Source organism: Larimichthys crocea, chromosome XIX (genome assembly GCF_000972845.2).
Source record: "Larimichthys crocea isolate SSNF chromosome XIX, L_crocea_2.0, whole genome shotgun sequence".
In the NCBI taxonomy this organism is placed as follows: Eukaryota; Metazoa; Chordata; class Actinopteri; family Sciaenidae; genus Larimichthys; species Larimichthys crocea.
In genome coordinates, this window is record NC_040029.1 from 2,743,974 (window position 1) to 2,761,432 (window position 17,459).

The 17,459-nt window shown below is 40.2% G+C and overlaps 1 protein-coding gene and 1 long non-coding RNA gene across 4 annotated transcripts in view; both read right to left on the reverse strand.

Moving 5' to 3' along the window:
* Nucleotides 1–490: 490 nt before the first annotated feature.
* On the reverse strand, nucleotides 491–5,388 carry mmadhca (metabolism of cobalamin associated Da). Of its 2 annotated transcripts, none has more exons than XM_019255469.2 (8): nucleotides 5,279–5,388; nucleotides 4,770–4,818; nucleotides 2,988–3,129; nucleotides 2,301–2,518; nucleotides 2,037–2,142; nucleotides 1,726–1,844; nucleotides 1,542–1,628; nucleotides 491–1,281 (listed from the first exon to the last, which is right to left on the reverse strand). In XM_019255469.2, exons 2-8 carry the CDS (start codon nucleotides 4,779–4,781, stop codon nucleotides 1,063–1,065), a joined length of 903 nt encoding a protein of 300 aa, XP_019111014.1. In that variant the 5' UTR covers nucleotides 4,782–4,818; nucleotides 5,279–5,388; the 3' UTR covers nucleotides 491–1,062. The 2 variants fall into 2 exon arrangements, with proteins under 2 accessions (XP_019111014.1, XP_019111015.1); XM_019255470.2 differs by having other exon boundaries at nucleotides 4,770–4,815; nucleotides 5,279–5,346.
* Nucleotides 5,389–6,401: 1,013 nt separating this feature from the next.
* The window catches only part of LOC113748335 (uncharacterized), a 51,911-nt gene continuing 40,853 nt past the window's right edge, over nucleotides 6,402–17,459 (reverse strand). Inside the window, exons 4-6 of one of the 2 annotated variants that reach the window (XR_003464282.1) lie at nucleotides 13,139–13,212; nucleotides 7,268–7,346; nucleotides 6,402–7,190 (exon numbers count right to left, since the gene is read on the reverse strand). This is a non-coding gene — a long non-coding RNA (uncharacterized LOC113748335). Of the gene's footprint in view, nucleotides 7,191–7,267; nucleotides 7,347–12,967; nucleotides 13,213–17,459 lie in introns of those variants that run through there. The other variant, XR_003464281.1, reaches the window with a different exon arrangement.

Sequence of the window (17,459 nt, forward strand, 5' to 3'; positions counted from 1 at the left end):
TCGCTTTGTGGCTTCTGCCCCTTTCTGTGTGGAGTTTTCATGTTCTCTCCATGTTGACGTGGGTTTTGCCCGGGTGCTCCGGTTTCCTCCCACATTTTCAAAAAACATGCAGCTCAATTGGAAATTCGAAATTGCTGCCAAAATTCAATTTAAGACGATATAGAATAAAACTAGCAAAATAAACAACTTTCTCTCAGACAATTTTCAAGTTGAAGGTAAAGAAGCCTGTCTGCATAAAGTCTAATCAAACACTAGAAGGTGACAAATCACTGTTTCTCCAGACAGTACTCACATTTGTTGTGATCGATTTGCTAATCAGTTACTTGGAAAAGCAGTGTGGTCTCATTTTGAATGAAGACAAGATGAGTCTAGACCTGAAACCACGATCATCATTCATGTGATTGATGGTCAGTTATGTGTCATTATGGCCATAGTGGTAAATTTTGTTAACATCTCTGTGAAGGAGCATACATTTAGAGCAAATACAGCATTATTGCAGCCTGATTGGAAATCACTTTATTCGTCCAACACCTTGGACTGTCACAACTATCGTGCATCAACAGAAACATTTCTTTACAACCTGTGCAACTGAAAAACAATGCGGTACAAGTTATCGATCACTTATCATTCAACAATCTTTAGGTGTTGTTGGAATCGGGATCTCTCCCCATAGCTACCTGGGACCATTTGAGGGAGCTTCCATTTCATGTCCGTGGTTCCAGGGTCATAATACAGATGTTATCCTCTAAAGTGCACACAGCACATGTCACATTTGAAAAGCCTTTTATTTATAGTCAGAACCCTTTCCGCTGCACTGTGTGTGTGTGTGTTTCACCGTGGTTGTAGTGCAAGATAAGCCGGGTTCACGTCAGGTGCAGCATCCAGGTCTACCTTAGAGTCAAGTCCTTGTTACAGTAAGACAAACTCCGCACAACCTTTCGCTGACACAACCATGTACCAACACTACCATACATCAAGTCCCAAGTTTCTTTAAACCATAAATAGAGGCCTTGGGTTTGGATTCAGTTCTGAGGAATATTAAAAAAAATTAAATAAAAAAACCTATTCCTCATCATCAAGTACATTTGAAAGTCCTTGGAGTCTTGCGACAGCTGCACTTTCAGTGGGTGCATTGGTGAAAACAGTCCCCACAAACAAAGGCGTTCCTTTCAGGATGTGGCGAATAACCGTGCAGGAGCCCGACGCTTCGATGTGGAAGCCCAAATGTCTCAGCTCCTCCTCTGTTCTCAATGTAGTTTGACTCGATGGAGATGCAAAGAACTGATGGGGAACATAAGATGGTGGTGTTTTACTTGACTGCATTATATTCAATAGGCATTCATAATACAATAATCTGAAAACTGGGAAACAAGGGAGAGCCTAGCAACAAGACTTTATTATGGGAAGCTCTACTTTGGTGGAAAAGACCTGTTGGTGTCCTAAAAGTCAAAATACTGAAATATCTAGCTTTAAATGACACAATATTCACTCTTGCTTTTGTAGTTCAAGAAATCATCACATCATCACACTTAGGAACTCACAGCTGCTCCGGTTGTTGGGTCAATGAAGTCCGCCCAGTAGCCTGCAGTCCACAGAGAGAAGCACATTTCCTTCGCACCGTTCACAAACTGTGGTGGGGAGAAAGCGTCGTCAGCGGCTGTTTGCGACATGATTTCATAAAACCAAACTTAATAATAATGACAACGACAATCTGATGGGACTCACTCTGTGAAGCAGCTGGTCTCTGTCCTGCTCGGCTGCCTCCTCAAACCGACTGCTCCTCTGTGTGACCGTCACAACTGTGATGGAAGTGTTTGGCGCCGAGGGGAACAGCAGCTCAAGATCTGACACACACACACACACACACACACCAGAAGATAAATTTCAAAACAGCATTAACTAAATAACATCCACATGAGATTCATTTTTCTATTAGTGACTCTGGTTATAATCTGGCTCATGTTGGTGGGAAGCAGATTTCAGGCAGAGGAACGGTTTTACAATTTATTTATGAATGCCAACAAACATTGCCTTACCTTTCTTTAACAGCTCAGGGCAGGAAGACACAGAGCAGTCTGTGGCCGTCTGATTAAAGTACTGCTCCGCTTTGTGGACTCTCGTGGATATAGGACCTAGTTTTCCCTGAGGAACATACACAGACACATTAACAAAGCAGCTTTAAGGCATGGAAATAATTTACTCTGACTAACATGAATTTCTTTGCAAATTACACTCTGGATAGACGCAGATACTGAAGTTCCACATAGATTGTTCTGCCTGGTGGCAGACCTAACACTTACGTGGAACTCATTAACAAACTGGGCCAATATGAACTGCTGTCTCTCTGCGCTGCATGGGGCCGTCAGTACGTCAGGGACTGTCCTGTGGACTGGAGTCTTCTTTTGGTCCTCCATGCCCTCCAGGTGGCAGTCAAATCCGACGTTACCCGGTAACTGAAAGCGCTGGTCCTGAGGTCCGAATGGTCCCATGTTCTCATCAGGCCACACTGTCCTGGGGCCTGGAGGGGGACGGGACAAAGAAAATTGAGCGTGTTTCATGGAAGTACAGAGGTCAAGGGGTGATTGGCCCCCATGATTGTCAGCCCTGTCCCACAATTTAAGTAGTGACTCGGCTGTGTCTTACAGGTGTTGGTAATGTACTTTAAGTCAGGCCCAAGACTGAGCATGCTGCACAGGGTCTCAGTTTTGTGCTGGTTTACAGCTTACACCATTCTTGAGACCTGATGCAATGAGACTCCATCAGGCCTGGTGTGTTTGCGTTCATCTTCCTTGTGTTCACTGCTGAAAACCAGATCCATGACTCTATCTGTTGCCATGTTTGACACACCGTCCTGCCTCTACATGTTGCTTGGTGAAGACTACATGATAACAAACTAACTCAAATCTATGTCACAAGCTCCATTCACATCTCTATCGAAGCCTGTTTTGACATTTAACAGTGACCGGTTAATTTACCGCTCGGCTCACCTGAGTCTGCGGGTGATGCAGCGACGTAAGGCTCATCTGAGCTTGCAGCGGAGAACGTTCTGGTTCTGCCGACACGGGTGGCAGTGAACACTTGATAGGCAGCGGTCTGAGACAGAACCAACCTGCCTCGACCACACAGCACCTACACGGGAACAAAGTCACCTGTTAACAGGCAGCAAAACTTGAAAGTGAAACACTATTATGCCTTAAACACCAAGTTAAGGAGCACACCATGTGTTGAATATTACACTGTAAAAAAATGATCTGATCATTTAGTCATAATAGCTTCTTTCTATTCATTTTCAACTAAACTTTGAGTTATCAGTATTAAAACTCAGGTCTGTAAGTAAGTTCAGTTGGATGTAAATTTAAATGTGTCAACTTAACACAGTGAGTTACAATATGTTCTCGACTGTTCTCTCTCAGGCAAATGATTTTCTTTAACATCGGTCATCTGCCAAAAGTGTACTCAAAGGAGATGGAGGCTATAAGTATTCAAAAAAATATGTTTTAAGTTTGTTTGTAGGTGTGTTTAACATTAAAAAACTGTAATTTTAAACAGTAGCCTACTTCATTTGAAAACCTAAGTTCAATTGCTGCCCATCACGCTGTTCAGCATAGCCTTCGTGCTGGCTTGTCCCGTCATAAATTCAAATTTATATTTAAAAGAATATATCTTTTTGTTTTCCTGTATCCATCAGTATCTCATTTTAGAGCAGAGTAGGATTCAGTAGTCTCTCTCTCTCTCTCTCTCTGTCATGATGCGACAAGCGCAGAAAGAAACTGAACAAAGTTTGTCAGGATTGGTGTTCGTAACCTTACACAAATTAAGTTGCACATTAACCTTTAGAAGTAATATATTAATTGATTAATTGATTTTTTTGGGGTCACTTGGAAGCAACACAACAAGCAGTAAACACAACATTGACATGTTTTCACCGTATGTGTTTACTGCGAGCGTATTACACCGCAGACACAGAGCAGTGCTATTACTTATTTGGACTCGTGTCACAGGTTTCGGGTGTGTAATATGACCAAAATCATATCCTGATATAGTTAACTACACATCCAGATAACGGTACAAATCATAACAGCACATTTTTAAAAAACTGAACAGATAAGTAGTATAAAATGAAACATGAAATATATTTGACAAAATATACTTTCTCCTGTTTGAATATATAACTTTAAAATGTAGTTGGTATGAATATCGTTTGTGTTCTTGACGTGAAAATGTGAGTTGACGTGCTACACAATTAAGTTTCTTTGACAAGACAACATACGTTTTCTTGGATATATACTGTAACAGCAGTAGCTCAGTCCATTGGGACTTGGCTTGGGAACCGGTTCAAGTCCCGCATGGACCAAATATGGAAGGTGGACTGGCGAGGTGCCCTTGAGCAAGGCACTGATCCACCACCATCTCTCTCCAAAATTGCATGTCTATGCCTTGCACTGCATGTGTGTGTATCTGGGTTAAAATGCATGTAAATAAATATGTTCGTGGGATTAATAAAGTATATCTTCTTAAATTATCTTTAATTAAACTCTTATTTTGCTTTATGAGTAAAAATAAAACTTATGTTTTTAAGTTAAACCACCCCGATCGTTTTTGTTTTTTTTTACAGTGTAGGTTAAAAGAAAACATTTTGTGTTATGTGTAATTCACAAACACGTAAACAGCATAGTGGAAAGTTTCCTGAAGTTTTCCTGACACTTATAGGAAACATGGCAGCAGGTAGCTTGTGTAACTACGGTGAAAGTTTCTGTTATGTCACTTACACTGCTGGACATGGTGGCTCCTCTTTGTCTTCTTCTAACTTTCAACCTGCTGGATGAAAAAAGACAATAACTGATGTAAAAATACAGAAACCTGTGTGTGTGTTCAGATTGACTTTAGTTTACTAGTCAAGGTTAGTCATGATGCCATGATGCAATGGTTACATGTGCTCTGTGATTCAGCGAGTCGATCACAGGTAACCTAACAACAGCAGTGACCTTAGCAACAGAGGTAACCTAACAACAGCAGTGACCTTAGCAACAGACGTAAACACTAACAAAGTGTGGACAGGACACAAACAAAACAGCTGCTAACTAGCTGCTACACTTAGCCCAGTCAGCTGATCTTACTTTGACACTTCCTCTCGTCTGTCTGCTTTCTAACTTCTCATTTGACATCTACCTTCACACGGATATTTAGTGCATGCAGGTGTTTGTATCTCCTCATGAACAAAACATGAATTTAAACGCGATAAGAGGATTACATCGTGAAAAGTACATGTCGTTCTTACCTGTCGACTCGCACGTCCGCAGCTATCGCAAAAACAACGACGGGAAGTGACGAGGGACAAAAACAAAGGGCTCATGCGCAGTTTGCATAATGGTTATAAACTCTTTTTTTCTCACCGTGTTTGTCAGTGTTGTTGAAATGAGCGTCACCGTTTTACTTGACTTTTCCCCCCACACAGCTTTGTGTCGTTTTAAATCACATTATTCATATTATATGTAAAGATATGACAGGCTGTGTTGACCAAACTTCACCACGAGGTGGCGGCAAAGTAACACTTACAGCTTAAAGTGGCACGTTCACTAATGTTTTCTGACTTTTAACTTGTTTTTTTTTTAAACATTTATAACAAGTTGAAATGTTGTTTGTTCTTGCTTTCTTTGAAATACAACACACATCTTGATATAATAATAATAACACATTTTATTTCATAGGCGCCTTTCTGTCACCCAAGGACACCTTACAATAAATGAGAGTAGACAGCAATAACAGAAACAAACAAAAAGAACCATGAAAGTATATCAAATTACAAGAATACAACATTAAAAACAGGTTAAAATAGGACAATGCAATTGAATCAGATGGAAAAGCCTATTATAAACAGGTGGGTTTTAAGTGCAGACCTGAATTGTGAGAGTGAGTTGATGTTCCTTAGCTGGTATATATACATATCATATCTTGTGTACACATATTTATACATATGTACACATTATGTATTGCAGTTATGTATGTATGCACACCTTGCACGGGCTAAATATCCGACACATTTCTATGTGTATCTCTATAGATATATTATTATTGTTGTTGTTGTTATATAATAATAAAAATATGATATAATTATATAACAAAAACATTACCATCATATCATCAGTACTATTACTATCATCTTGCCACTGCACCTTATCTACCTATTTATCTTGTATTATTACTTCTCCTTTTTTTCTTTTTTTTTACCTCAGTATTTTATTCTACTGTATTTTTATTGTATTGAAATATACAACGACCTAATTTCCCTTTGGGGATTACTAAAGTCATCTATGTATGTATGTATGTATGTATGTATGTATGTATGTATGTATGTATGTATGTATGTATCTATCTATCTATCTATCTATCTATCTATCTATCTATCTATAAAGCTGCTTAGTCATGAGAAGGCATGTTGTTCATCATAAACGTGTTGTCTCTTGGGTAAAACAACCTACTTTTGTTGATATTTGTTGGCTCCAGCAGCACAGATAGAGGTGTTGAACAACAGCTGATTAATGTCAGGTGTGGCAGCTGTTTGCTCAGCGGTATTAATTAGGCTGATGATGTCACAGGCCACAACACCCAAAGACAACAGTCAGTGGACAGGTGCCGTGTAAATCATGACATTCAGAGGAGGGAAATAAATGAATAGTACGTTCACTGAGGTTCCCAGAAGTCATTTAATTGTATTGAACTTTACGTTGGCTAACTCTCTAAATAATGTCCAGATTTAAATGCTGAGTGTGTTTGTAGTGGGCAGTTCCCAGGTGGGAAACTGTGGAGAAAATGCTCAGCAAAACTCCATCCGTCGATCGATAAAGTTTAAAAACTAGAAAAGAGGCATTGTTCAGGCGAGAACAGTGTTATTTGCTGTCAGAAGTCAGGAAGGACAGCTAGTCAAGTATATTTTGCTGGCGTAGACACATCTCTTTAGCTGACTTGGACAAGCTGATTGACACTTTCTCTGAGCTGACAGGATATGTAGTGGGAGTTTACTCTGGGACCAACATGCCTCACTCACCGTGGGCAGCTGCAGCGATGTGATGTGTGTGTGTGTGTGTGTGTGTGGTGATGAGGCATGTGGAGCCACACCGAGCTTGGCTGTCAGTAAGTCTCCCACAGGATCATTTGTAACAGCAACACAGCATCCACCCTCGATGTAGCCCCTGTGGGAAGTAGACACACACACACACTCACTGATATGCACCAGCATCCAGAAGCAGCCACCAAATGAATGCTTCACCTCAGGGCTCCCTCCGCAGTGTTGTTGTTTGGAGGTAAAGAGCATTGAAGAAAAGGCTGGAATCAAGACGGGGCTGGCTCTGTTGAAATTCAAATATCCTGTTTTGTAGTGAGATCACATGCAGATGTGCTGACGTTAAACATTTATTCACCTGTCGGTTGTGTTTAAAATAAATTGGTTTGTCAATAAAAATCGAAGAACAATAGCGAAACTCTAAACCACAAATTCAATGAGCTTGTTTTGTCAAACATATTCAAAAATATTACAGTGACATAAAACAAGGCAAACTCTCACAAGGAAGCATTCATTTGCTTGACAAACTATTTAAATGATTAATTGATTATCGGGATTGATGACTCATTCAAATAAATGCATAATTTATATGAGCTGCGGTTGTTATGACAACGTGATATCACTAAACCATATATAAATACCACAACAATGGCGTTTAAGCTTTAAAGTGGTTGCATTTTGGTTAGGTTTAGGCAACTAAACTATTGGTTACCTTTTGTGTTATGTAAGTGTGTGTTATGACTAGTTCATGTGTAATTTCCCCCTGGGATTATTAAAGTATTTCTGATTCTGATTTTGACACAAACAGCGGTCTCCTAGGTGATAATTCTGTATTTGTTTGACCCATCTATCCTCCAGTCGTGGAATTTAAAAAATAATATCCCGCTTGCCACTATAACATGAATCGGCATCTTAATAAAGCTACAGTAGTTTTTATTTTGTGCCAATTTTCATTATTTGACCATTTCTTTTCATTAATATTTAGCATGTTACTCTCTAAAACAACATTGGGACGACGACATGCTAAAACTAATGAACTGATTTTCAACCTTCAAGCAAAAGTTTGACACTTGCAGAGATATGATTATTCACTTTGTTGCTGAGAGGTAAACAAGAAGATTGATACTATTTCCAAGTTGGTACGCTTCATATGAAGCTACAGCCACCTTTAAAACAGACTGCACGCCAATACAACAATCTTGGCCTTATGCTTCTTTAGCAAGTAATATCATCTTCTCATTTTATCTCAGCAAGACTGTGAAATATTGGAGCTGAAATGTTAAAATAAATACAATTTACCATGTATTTTTCAGTGTGTGTGTCTGTGGATAGTGATAAATCTCTCTCCGTATAGACTTATCCAGTGTAAAATAATAGCCCAGTATGAGGCTCTTAGTTGTTTCTTTGAAACACTTTTCCCTGGACAGCAGTGTTTTCACGAGTGGAATTCCTAAGTGCAGCAAAGCCTTGAGACCTCCAGACGAAGCCATGAGTCAGTCGAGGTCTTTTTATTGCTGCGCTGTCAGACCACGCCAGATCTTGTCTGGAATCAGCACTTTTCTGTTGCCATTTCATCCAATGTCGGAAAACCACATTTCCATCTCACACATTCTGAGCTACCTGCCTGTGTCAGCACACTATCAACTGTGCTCGTTCCTTAACGAATGATTTACTGAGAGCCATTAAAGGTCTATTTCCCATTTCCTGTGCATGTGTGGATGACAAACCTCTTAGGATTGCAGAGTTACTGGATTTGGTCATGTTTCCTGCCTAACACCACCACCTGACTTTTTATCCATGCTTGCTCCTACAGGATTTAACACTGGTCCTTGTGCTTTAAATCCTCTATATCTCCAGGCTGCGGTCCAGTTCTCAATGTCAGTCCTTGTTTGTTCTTTGCCACTACAAGAAACCCCATGGCATTTCTATTTGCATTACATTGACATTTACGTTCCTATAATTGGTTACTTTCAAGTTTGCAGCTGTAACCAATACCCATCTGGACAGAGTGATTAAATGCAAAATGCATGAAATACAGAAATGTGACATTACCATTTAAGATGAAACCAGAGCTTTTGAATTTGATGCAGAAACTGGGACCTACATTTACTTGGTTTATTGAGAGTTAGATTAAAAGAAAAATTATTCCAGTATCATATCTGTAGACATTAAGACTGTAAACAAACAAAATCAGCCGACCAGCACCTCTAAAACTCACTAATTAACACAGTATGGCTTGGTTGTTTAATCGGTAGAAAAAAACAAAGTAAAAGTCACAAGTTACTGTTTTACAGTAGATAAATGTCGGACTATTTAATGGCGGGGAGCAGTGATTTCCTAGAGTCTTCGCTGGTTGCCTGGCAACGTCATAGTAATGACAATACTACAAGAAACAAACAAGATATAGGCTGCTAATTTTTAAGTAAAAAGCCATTTTTCCTTAGTTTCTATTTCTTTTAGATCTAATAGCAAGAATAAATTATAAATGTCTTTTGATTCATGGTGGCGCCAAGTAGTCTATTTTCCATGAAGCAGTCACACATCCTTAATCGTTCAGACAACACATAGATTAGTGATCAGAACCTGCTACTGTCTGCAGAGGCTTCACCATCTGGCCACCAACTGCCTCCTAACACCACTATGGAGGCTTTCCCAGTTGAATGAATAAAGACAAACGCATGAAGTGGCTGGATTTTTTCCAACAATCTTCTCTGTCAGACTCTTTTTGTGATTTTCCACTTGGTTTATTGATTTCTCCGCATAAATGCTAAAACGTGCATGTTCATGACGATACTGCATTTTATTACTGTGCTTTTTATAATTTTCAGAGTGTGCATGCTGTTTTATAATAGCAAAGGAAAACTGAGTAAACCATTTCCAGGAAAAGGAAACCGAAAGTTAATCTCTGCAGACCTTTGGGAGCTGTCAGTATTTCCCAGCAGCCTCTGCTTTTTTACTCAGACCAATTCAAGAGAAGGAACAACCGAAATGAAGTCAAGCATAGTTGTGTTATGAGAAGATATCCAAAGGAGGTAACAACACAAAATAAAGAAGCTTTTAGCTCATTAAGACAATTATCATTTTAATTTTCTAAGCTCAATTATTATTCATTGGGTTGTGTTTTGACGTTTTTCTGTCAAGGGCATTGAAAACGACCGTACTGTTTCATTTTTTTCTGTTATTGCCAGTCCTTTACTTCAGCACTATCATCAGTGTCAAGGCCCCATCTCCAGCTCTCAGGGGTGGTTTTATTGATGAGGTTAATCTTATATTAAACCCAACACCCATTTTCTTACTAGAGGTGTCCTCTGTGGTTGACCTAACTTTGTGAACACAGTCACAGTGGGCACTGATGTAAAATGCATGAACAGCCCCTCCTGAAAAATACATAATTATATGAATACAGAATAACAGCTCATATGCAGTGCTACCCCATTAGTGACTGTAAACCCCAGGCTTGCACATGGGAAATAATTGAACAGTTCAGCACTACTGACAACGCTTAGAGCATTTTGGAATCCATTTTAACAAACAAGCACCAGGTGCAAGTATGAAGGACACTAAATTTTATGATAATATCTCAAGAAAGTAGCACAGAGGCTCAAGCTAGTGCAATAAACCACTGCAGGATCTTTTGTTAAATGTTCTTCTGCAGAAGCCAGCTCTGCACCATGGCAGAGTTTCGGCAAGAGAATAGCCTAAGATAACATGCGCATGGTCAGCATGTATAATGTTGGTTACTAACTTAGTTGTTAATTTAACAGAGCTTGGCCTAACACAACTGAAGCTCCCTTGACTTTATGTTGTGCTGTTAAAGGTTTGATGGACGGGAGGTTATTTTAGCATAGCAGCTTGCTCACTTTGTTTGCTGAGTGCACCATTTCACATTATATAACAACAGTGCAATGCTCTGTGGATAAAATGACATTCATATTTCACACTTAATCTGGATCAAAGTGGTCTAACAGCCACTAAACCGACTGACAGACTGGTATTTTTAGCCATGATAGCAGCAAAACTTTTATAAAAATACAGCATTGGCTATATTACAACACATTTGTACGACATTTGTAGGAACATTTAAAACATTTAACAGGTTTTCTACCTGACATCTAATCAGTCTGACTTCTTGACTTGTTCACTCACAAGGAACTCCAGTGAGCTTATCTGGTCCCTCGGTGCTACAGAAAGTTCCAGTGACTTACTATGAGCTCAACTTGGCAGCGCCAACTGTGACAGAAAGGGTCAGAAATAACAGAATATTACTGTAGGTGCTTGCACCTGATGCTCATTTGTCAAAGTCTGTTCCAAAACGCTCTGAGCGATGTCAGTCCTGCTGAACTGTGCAATTAGGCCTTCTCCCAGTTGTAAGCCTGGGGGCTGCAGTCACTAATGAGGTAGCAGTGGGTGTGTGTCTGCTGTTGCACTGTGCGCATAAAATTATGTATATGTATAGAGGGCCCTGAGGTGTAGCTGCACTACCAGAACGAGTCAACTAGTGAATGGTGGTAGTTTAAGGCGGTCTGATATGCTGGTAAATTTCCAGAGATTCCAGATCAGCTTTACTTTGTTCAGTCACACCGACGTCACACCTGGAAACAGCTCCTTTATGTAGCAAAGGGTTCATTAAAATCCAGGCAAGTAGTAATTATGAGGAAGATAATTACTACACAGTTTGCATATGAGACCACTCAAGCATGTGGCACCCTGATCATTTATGCCATTTTACATATCTTTACATATCATGAATGCAAGCCTACAGAGCAAATGCTCACAGAGTGCTTTAATAGCATTTTGATTCGAATGGCAACACTGCTTCTCCTCTCATCAGCCTGAGAAGATGGAGGTAGCGGTTAAAAATAGAAATACTGCACATGTATTTCTGACCATACTGGTAAGATATTAACTTTCAAAAACGTGGCATGCTTTCACTCTTTAGCAATGCCTTTTCTCCCTAAATTGCTTTTCCACCAGGTTCCTTCTGAAGTCTCTAAAACCTCAGGATGAATCTATGATGTAACCCAAATCTAATATTTTGTATTTGTGTGTGTGTGTGAGTTCTACCACAAGCATGCCGTATACCTGCATGTATCTCACATCTAGAATGTCTACACTTGACAGAATTTCATGATTTGTTGAGTTGATCGCATCTAATGTGTAAGGATTTTTACTTGTTGCACCACAGCTCAGACCAAAGTGTGCTAAATCCATACAACTGGAAGCATTGAGAGACTTGGAGGAGTCCATAACCACATGAAGAAGTCTGTGAAGCAGATAAAACCACAGTAGAAAATCAATCTTCTGGTCCAATGGAAAGTGCATCTTTCTCCAGATGGAAGAAAGTCGGATTTTAGAGGATATATAACATCCACATGGGAGGTTTCGAGGCGGTAGGCAACTGACCCTACACTAAGACCAGGTTTTGCTACATCTGTGCAGCTTACAAAGAGAAGAGTGGCATATCTACCACTCAAAATGCATCATAATTTTTGAAACAATGGGTCTTTGATTTCAGACCAAGGTAGACAAAAGCATCTTCACGTTACGACATATTTTATGAACTACCTAGCTAGGTAATCAAGCTAAGGTTAGATTCAAGAGTTGGTTCAAAACCGTCCTCAATTAATACATTTAAAAGAAGAATGCTGTAAAATATAGACTTGATGGCTAAATACATTAAGTAATGCAAAGAGACTGAGTACTCAGTATATCACTCTTTCGAGGGCCCAATGAACATTACTTTAGTGTGGTGCCAAAACTGGTTGGATCACTAGCTACGCTGCCCACAGGGATATGAACACGATCCATGATGACTGCTAAGTGTGTAGAGGGCATAGTCCCCAAGGCGTAATGTTGAGGTCAACACAGTAGAAGTACAGCGATAATTCAATAAACCAGCCATTTTATTCTAACTTATCCAGTAAACCCACACATTTAACTCATGTTAAATACAGACTGGATGCCATATGCCCATTTTCCATAACCACTTATCATAGGGGGGCTGGATCCTATCCCAGCTGACATTAGGCAAGAGGTAGGGTACATCCTGGACAAGTTGGCTGTTCATTAAAGGAGTACCTGATGCAGAACGGCTGGGGGGCTTCGGACCAGTGAACCTTCTTGCTGTGAGACTACTGCACCACCATACTACCCTAAAAGAAAAACATGAATAGAAAATATGATTGAAATTACATCATTTTTCATTCATTAACGAGCACAGCATTCATGGTGTTCTAAGGTCAGTGGGAAGCCTTTGGCCACTCAAGCTTTGCAGCAAGACGAAACGTTGAAGGTCAGCTCGGCGAGTTAACAGGATCATTTATAACAGGCTATGTGTTTGCAGTTTGAAGCAATTGATATTTCCGCCTCTCTTATCTTTTGCCTTTTAAACCAGGTCTCAATCTAACCTTTTTTTAGTTGGAAAAACTGTGGTTCAGTCCTTCCCGCAGACATCTAACAGCCAATGAGATTACTTCTGCCTCCGGATCGGCTAAGCCTGCAAGAAATGTTTTCATAACTAAAACTTCATTTCTCGTGTACATCCACATGTCATCTGTGCGAGAAGTATGTGTGTGAGTGTGTGTCTGTCTGCGCTCATCATTTTTCAGGAACCAGAGGTACGATGACATTCCTGAAGGCACGTAAAACCTTGCCGCTGTCTCACAGCACTGTCTGTTTGGATTACAGTGGCAGTGTGCAGTGTGTGTCGACATGGAGAGCTTTCTGAAAGTGTGTAAAAATACCCAACTCCTGTCACGTCTGATGCACAGGAAATGAAAATAGACAACATGACTTCAGCGAGTATTAAAGACGGCTGCTGAGTACCAGCTTATGTTAAATTGTGTGTGTATTATCTGATGTTTTAAAGCAGGGAAAACAGCTTGAATACTAATGAAGCGATTATCCACAACTTGACAGTTATGGCATATTTTATTTCAACTTAATTTCAGCCTCTGAGGCACTTTTGGAATCACAAGCTAATTCATCTGAGAGTAAGTTAAAGGATCACCTAACACATTTTGCAGCTCAACCCTTGTGTGCTGTCATGTTAAGTCTGTTTGTTCAGTGTAAATCGACATGTTTCAGATTGATTAAATCAAGATTAACCTTTGCATTGTAATTATCCTTGCTTGTTTCAAAATTCAGACACTGGTTTTCTAGAAATATTCTTACAATGTCAGATTTTGTCACTTGTTTTAAAGAAAGAGCTGCAGTTAAGGGAAAATAATAGACTTTCTGGAAATTATGACCTTTTCTCGTACATTTCTAACTCAATTCTTGACGTTTTACAGTTTCATATTTGAAATGTCAAGGTTGCATTTTTCAAATATTACGACTTTATTGTCAAAGTTGGCATTTTTCCCAAATTAGACTTAAAATAATATGACTTTATTCTGAAAGAATATAGCTCAAAGATGGCTCCAAATCCTTGATAAAATATGGTTTGCTTTGCACTGTGTTGTCTAATCATGTAGAGAGCTTTGTTTTATGTGCTGAGGTTTTGAGATATCTGCCTGTCAGGCACCAGATGGAGGCAATATCTCATAAGCAACTATTTGCAATGACAGTGCAGATCTTTTGGAATGAAACCTCAATGTTATCCAAATACAGGAACAAGAATACAGTATTGTTTCATTGTAATGTTTTTTCCACTGAGAAAACCCTTCACACCTTGAGGCTGAATGACACAAGACGGCATTGCGATGACTGCATGGTGCACAAAGGGTGCGCCCGGGCTCGGCGATGCCACGGCTCATAAAGCCCCGCTAACCTGTGCTTTCAGCTTCCATTCAAAACAACAGAAGATCATAATCCTTGTCAGATCTGGGATGGTGGCATCCCCGCGCAAAAGGCGACGGTCTTGTGATTTTAATACAGTTTGATCGAGGGGATGGGTTTTCACACTCGATGCCTAACGGTAATGTATTAGCTGATCTCAGCGTACAATGTTTGTCAACCCACTGGAGGATCAAACAATTCCTCACAGAAATACAAATCTCTGATAGATTTTCGGCATACTATAGGGGATTCAATTGGTGCATACACATCCAAGCGAGAAGCTAAACAAGTTCACAGTGTGGAGCTTGATGTGTATTGATGTGTTCATGTCAGCTGTCTCTTTGGCTTTGTCACACGGGCTGACGATCGTCATCCCGCCTCAGAGCCACCTACACAGACCGCATGGAGCTTTGAGACAATAGTGAAGTTATACAACGTATAGGAGGAGTGGCAAGGAGAAAAGATGGAAAGATGTCAGCGTTGAATAATTCTTGTTTGTTTCAAAAGTTCATATTGTGTGAGCGTTTTCTGCAGCTGGATCTTCAACATACACGTGAAAGAAAACGTATCCGTGACACGCATTTGCATGCACACCAACCAGGTAGCGCAAAAACAATTAAATGTGTGAACGAGCCTCCAGAAAACTGACCAACAGTATTAAACAGGAGGGCAGATAATGTTAGCAGACAGCTGGAGGTGCTCCAATGAGTTCATCACACATCAGACACCCCGGGGGTTGATTTAACTTTTCATGGTTGGATTACACACACCAGCATGATACTGTGCCGATGGGCAAAGCACCTTCAAGATAAATCTCTCAAAGGTCAAGGACCTAACAGTCTCTGCATGTGTTTGTCATTTCAGGTCAGTGCTGGTGTACATATACAATAATTTTGCTCCTTTACAAATGAAACTCATGTGTTTTATGGATTCATTCATTTTGTTGGGCATCAAGGCTTTGGTGGGTGGCATTTTTTTTGCAGTTTGACAAACTGGCTGCAAATCCTGTGTTCCTCCAGCACAGTTTATATTATTCAGCCTGAATTAAAATGTAAATAAATCAGAGTTAGCCATGATTTTTTTATGTGCAGTCCCTTGCCAGAATGTTAAATGGCCTAATGTGGCGAAGATGAAGAACTCTTTCATATTAGATTCAATTACACCCAATGTATTACACATATTACAAAGTGACATGAATAAATAATTAAAACAACATTCCGAAAGAAAGAAAAGCAAAGAAATCAGACCTTAACTTGCAGAATAGTTTCCAAAGTCCTTTCTCACGTATTTTGGTGAAGTTGGATCAGATTTTATAGATATAAATATAAAACAGAATATACTTGCTGGTTTGGCCCCCTGGTGTCCTGGCTGCTCAGCTTCAGTACTTACTAAAGTACAAATTGCTAATTAACTGCTTTGAACTGGAATCTGTTGAGACCAACAAGAAATAACGATTTCCCAGCGAAAAGATTACAAAGTAGTGAACCACTAACTGTCGTTAGCTCGGGCAGCTGTATAGATAAGTGAACTGACTCAGCCCCGGGATGCCAAGAACCAAACCCATTAGGAAAACCACCTCGGTACGCTACTGCATTCCCTCCCAGACTGGCCACTGCTGGTTCGGACATTCTGTTCAGTCCCGGCCATAGTCATTTGATGATCTATTGTTTGATATTACATAAAAATAAGTGCAGCTTTAAACACCCTAACCTCAACAAACTCTACTGAATGAAGGTTGGGAATCACACACAAATCCAATCTTTTTAGTTTTAAATAATGTTCTCCAAGCGCTTCACTGTTTGCTGCCCTGTAGTCTTCGTAACCTTTGCTCTGCAACATCATTAAATAAAAGCCTTGTGACATATCAAAGGGTGCACATGTCCTTTCCTCTTTTAATGACTCACTCTATAAAACAGAACGCTGCCACACTTCACTGGTTTTCTGTGTTTTCCAGTCTGCGGGCAGGGTTACACTGGGGAGCGTTGAAGCGTGGCCATATTGCGTTTGCTATTGCTGGCTTTGTCTCCTGGCTCTGTGCCCACGTACAGTGTGGGGAACGTGTATACGTGTGGCGTGCCAAGACAAGGTGAGGGCGCCGACCTCTCTCAATCAGACAGGAGCAATGATCCGACCACTGCTGACCTAATTTGGCGGGATATCGCTGATCCGGTCACGTTACCGTCAGCAACCTGTGCTCCGTTTAAATTCCCCGCAGCTGTTAGTCTTGACAGGTGGAGGGAAATCAACAGTAAGTGGGGAGAGGATGGTGTGTTAGGTGATCCAGGAGTTTTTTTTCCAGAAAGCCTGCCTTTTGTGCAAACAAAATGGCCACTAGGGATGTAACGATGCATCGTGACACGATTAAAAATGCAACAAACAAATGCGTGACGACTCGCATCGGTTGACAGAAAAAATGAATCGCGATTCTTGGCGAATGGTCCGTCATGCACGCGACTTCAAACCCCACCGGTAGTGTTTCAGGTGCGAGCGCTTAGCCCGCCAGACTTTGTTTACTTGCTTAGATTTGGACATTTTCCCGGTGTTTCCCTTCTAAACATGTTTCTACATGTGTAAATATGTTACCTAGTTAGTTAGTTAGTTTCGCTTTTGTCTGTTTTTT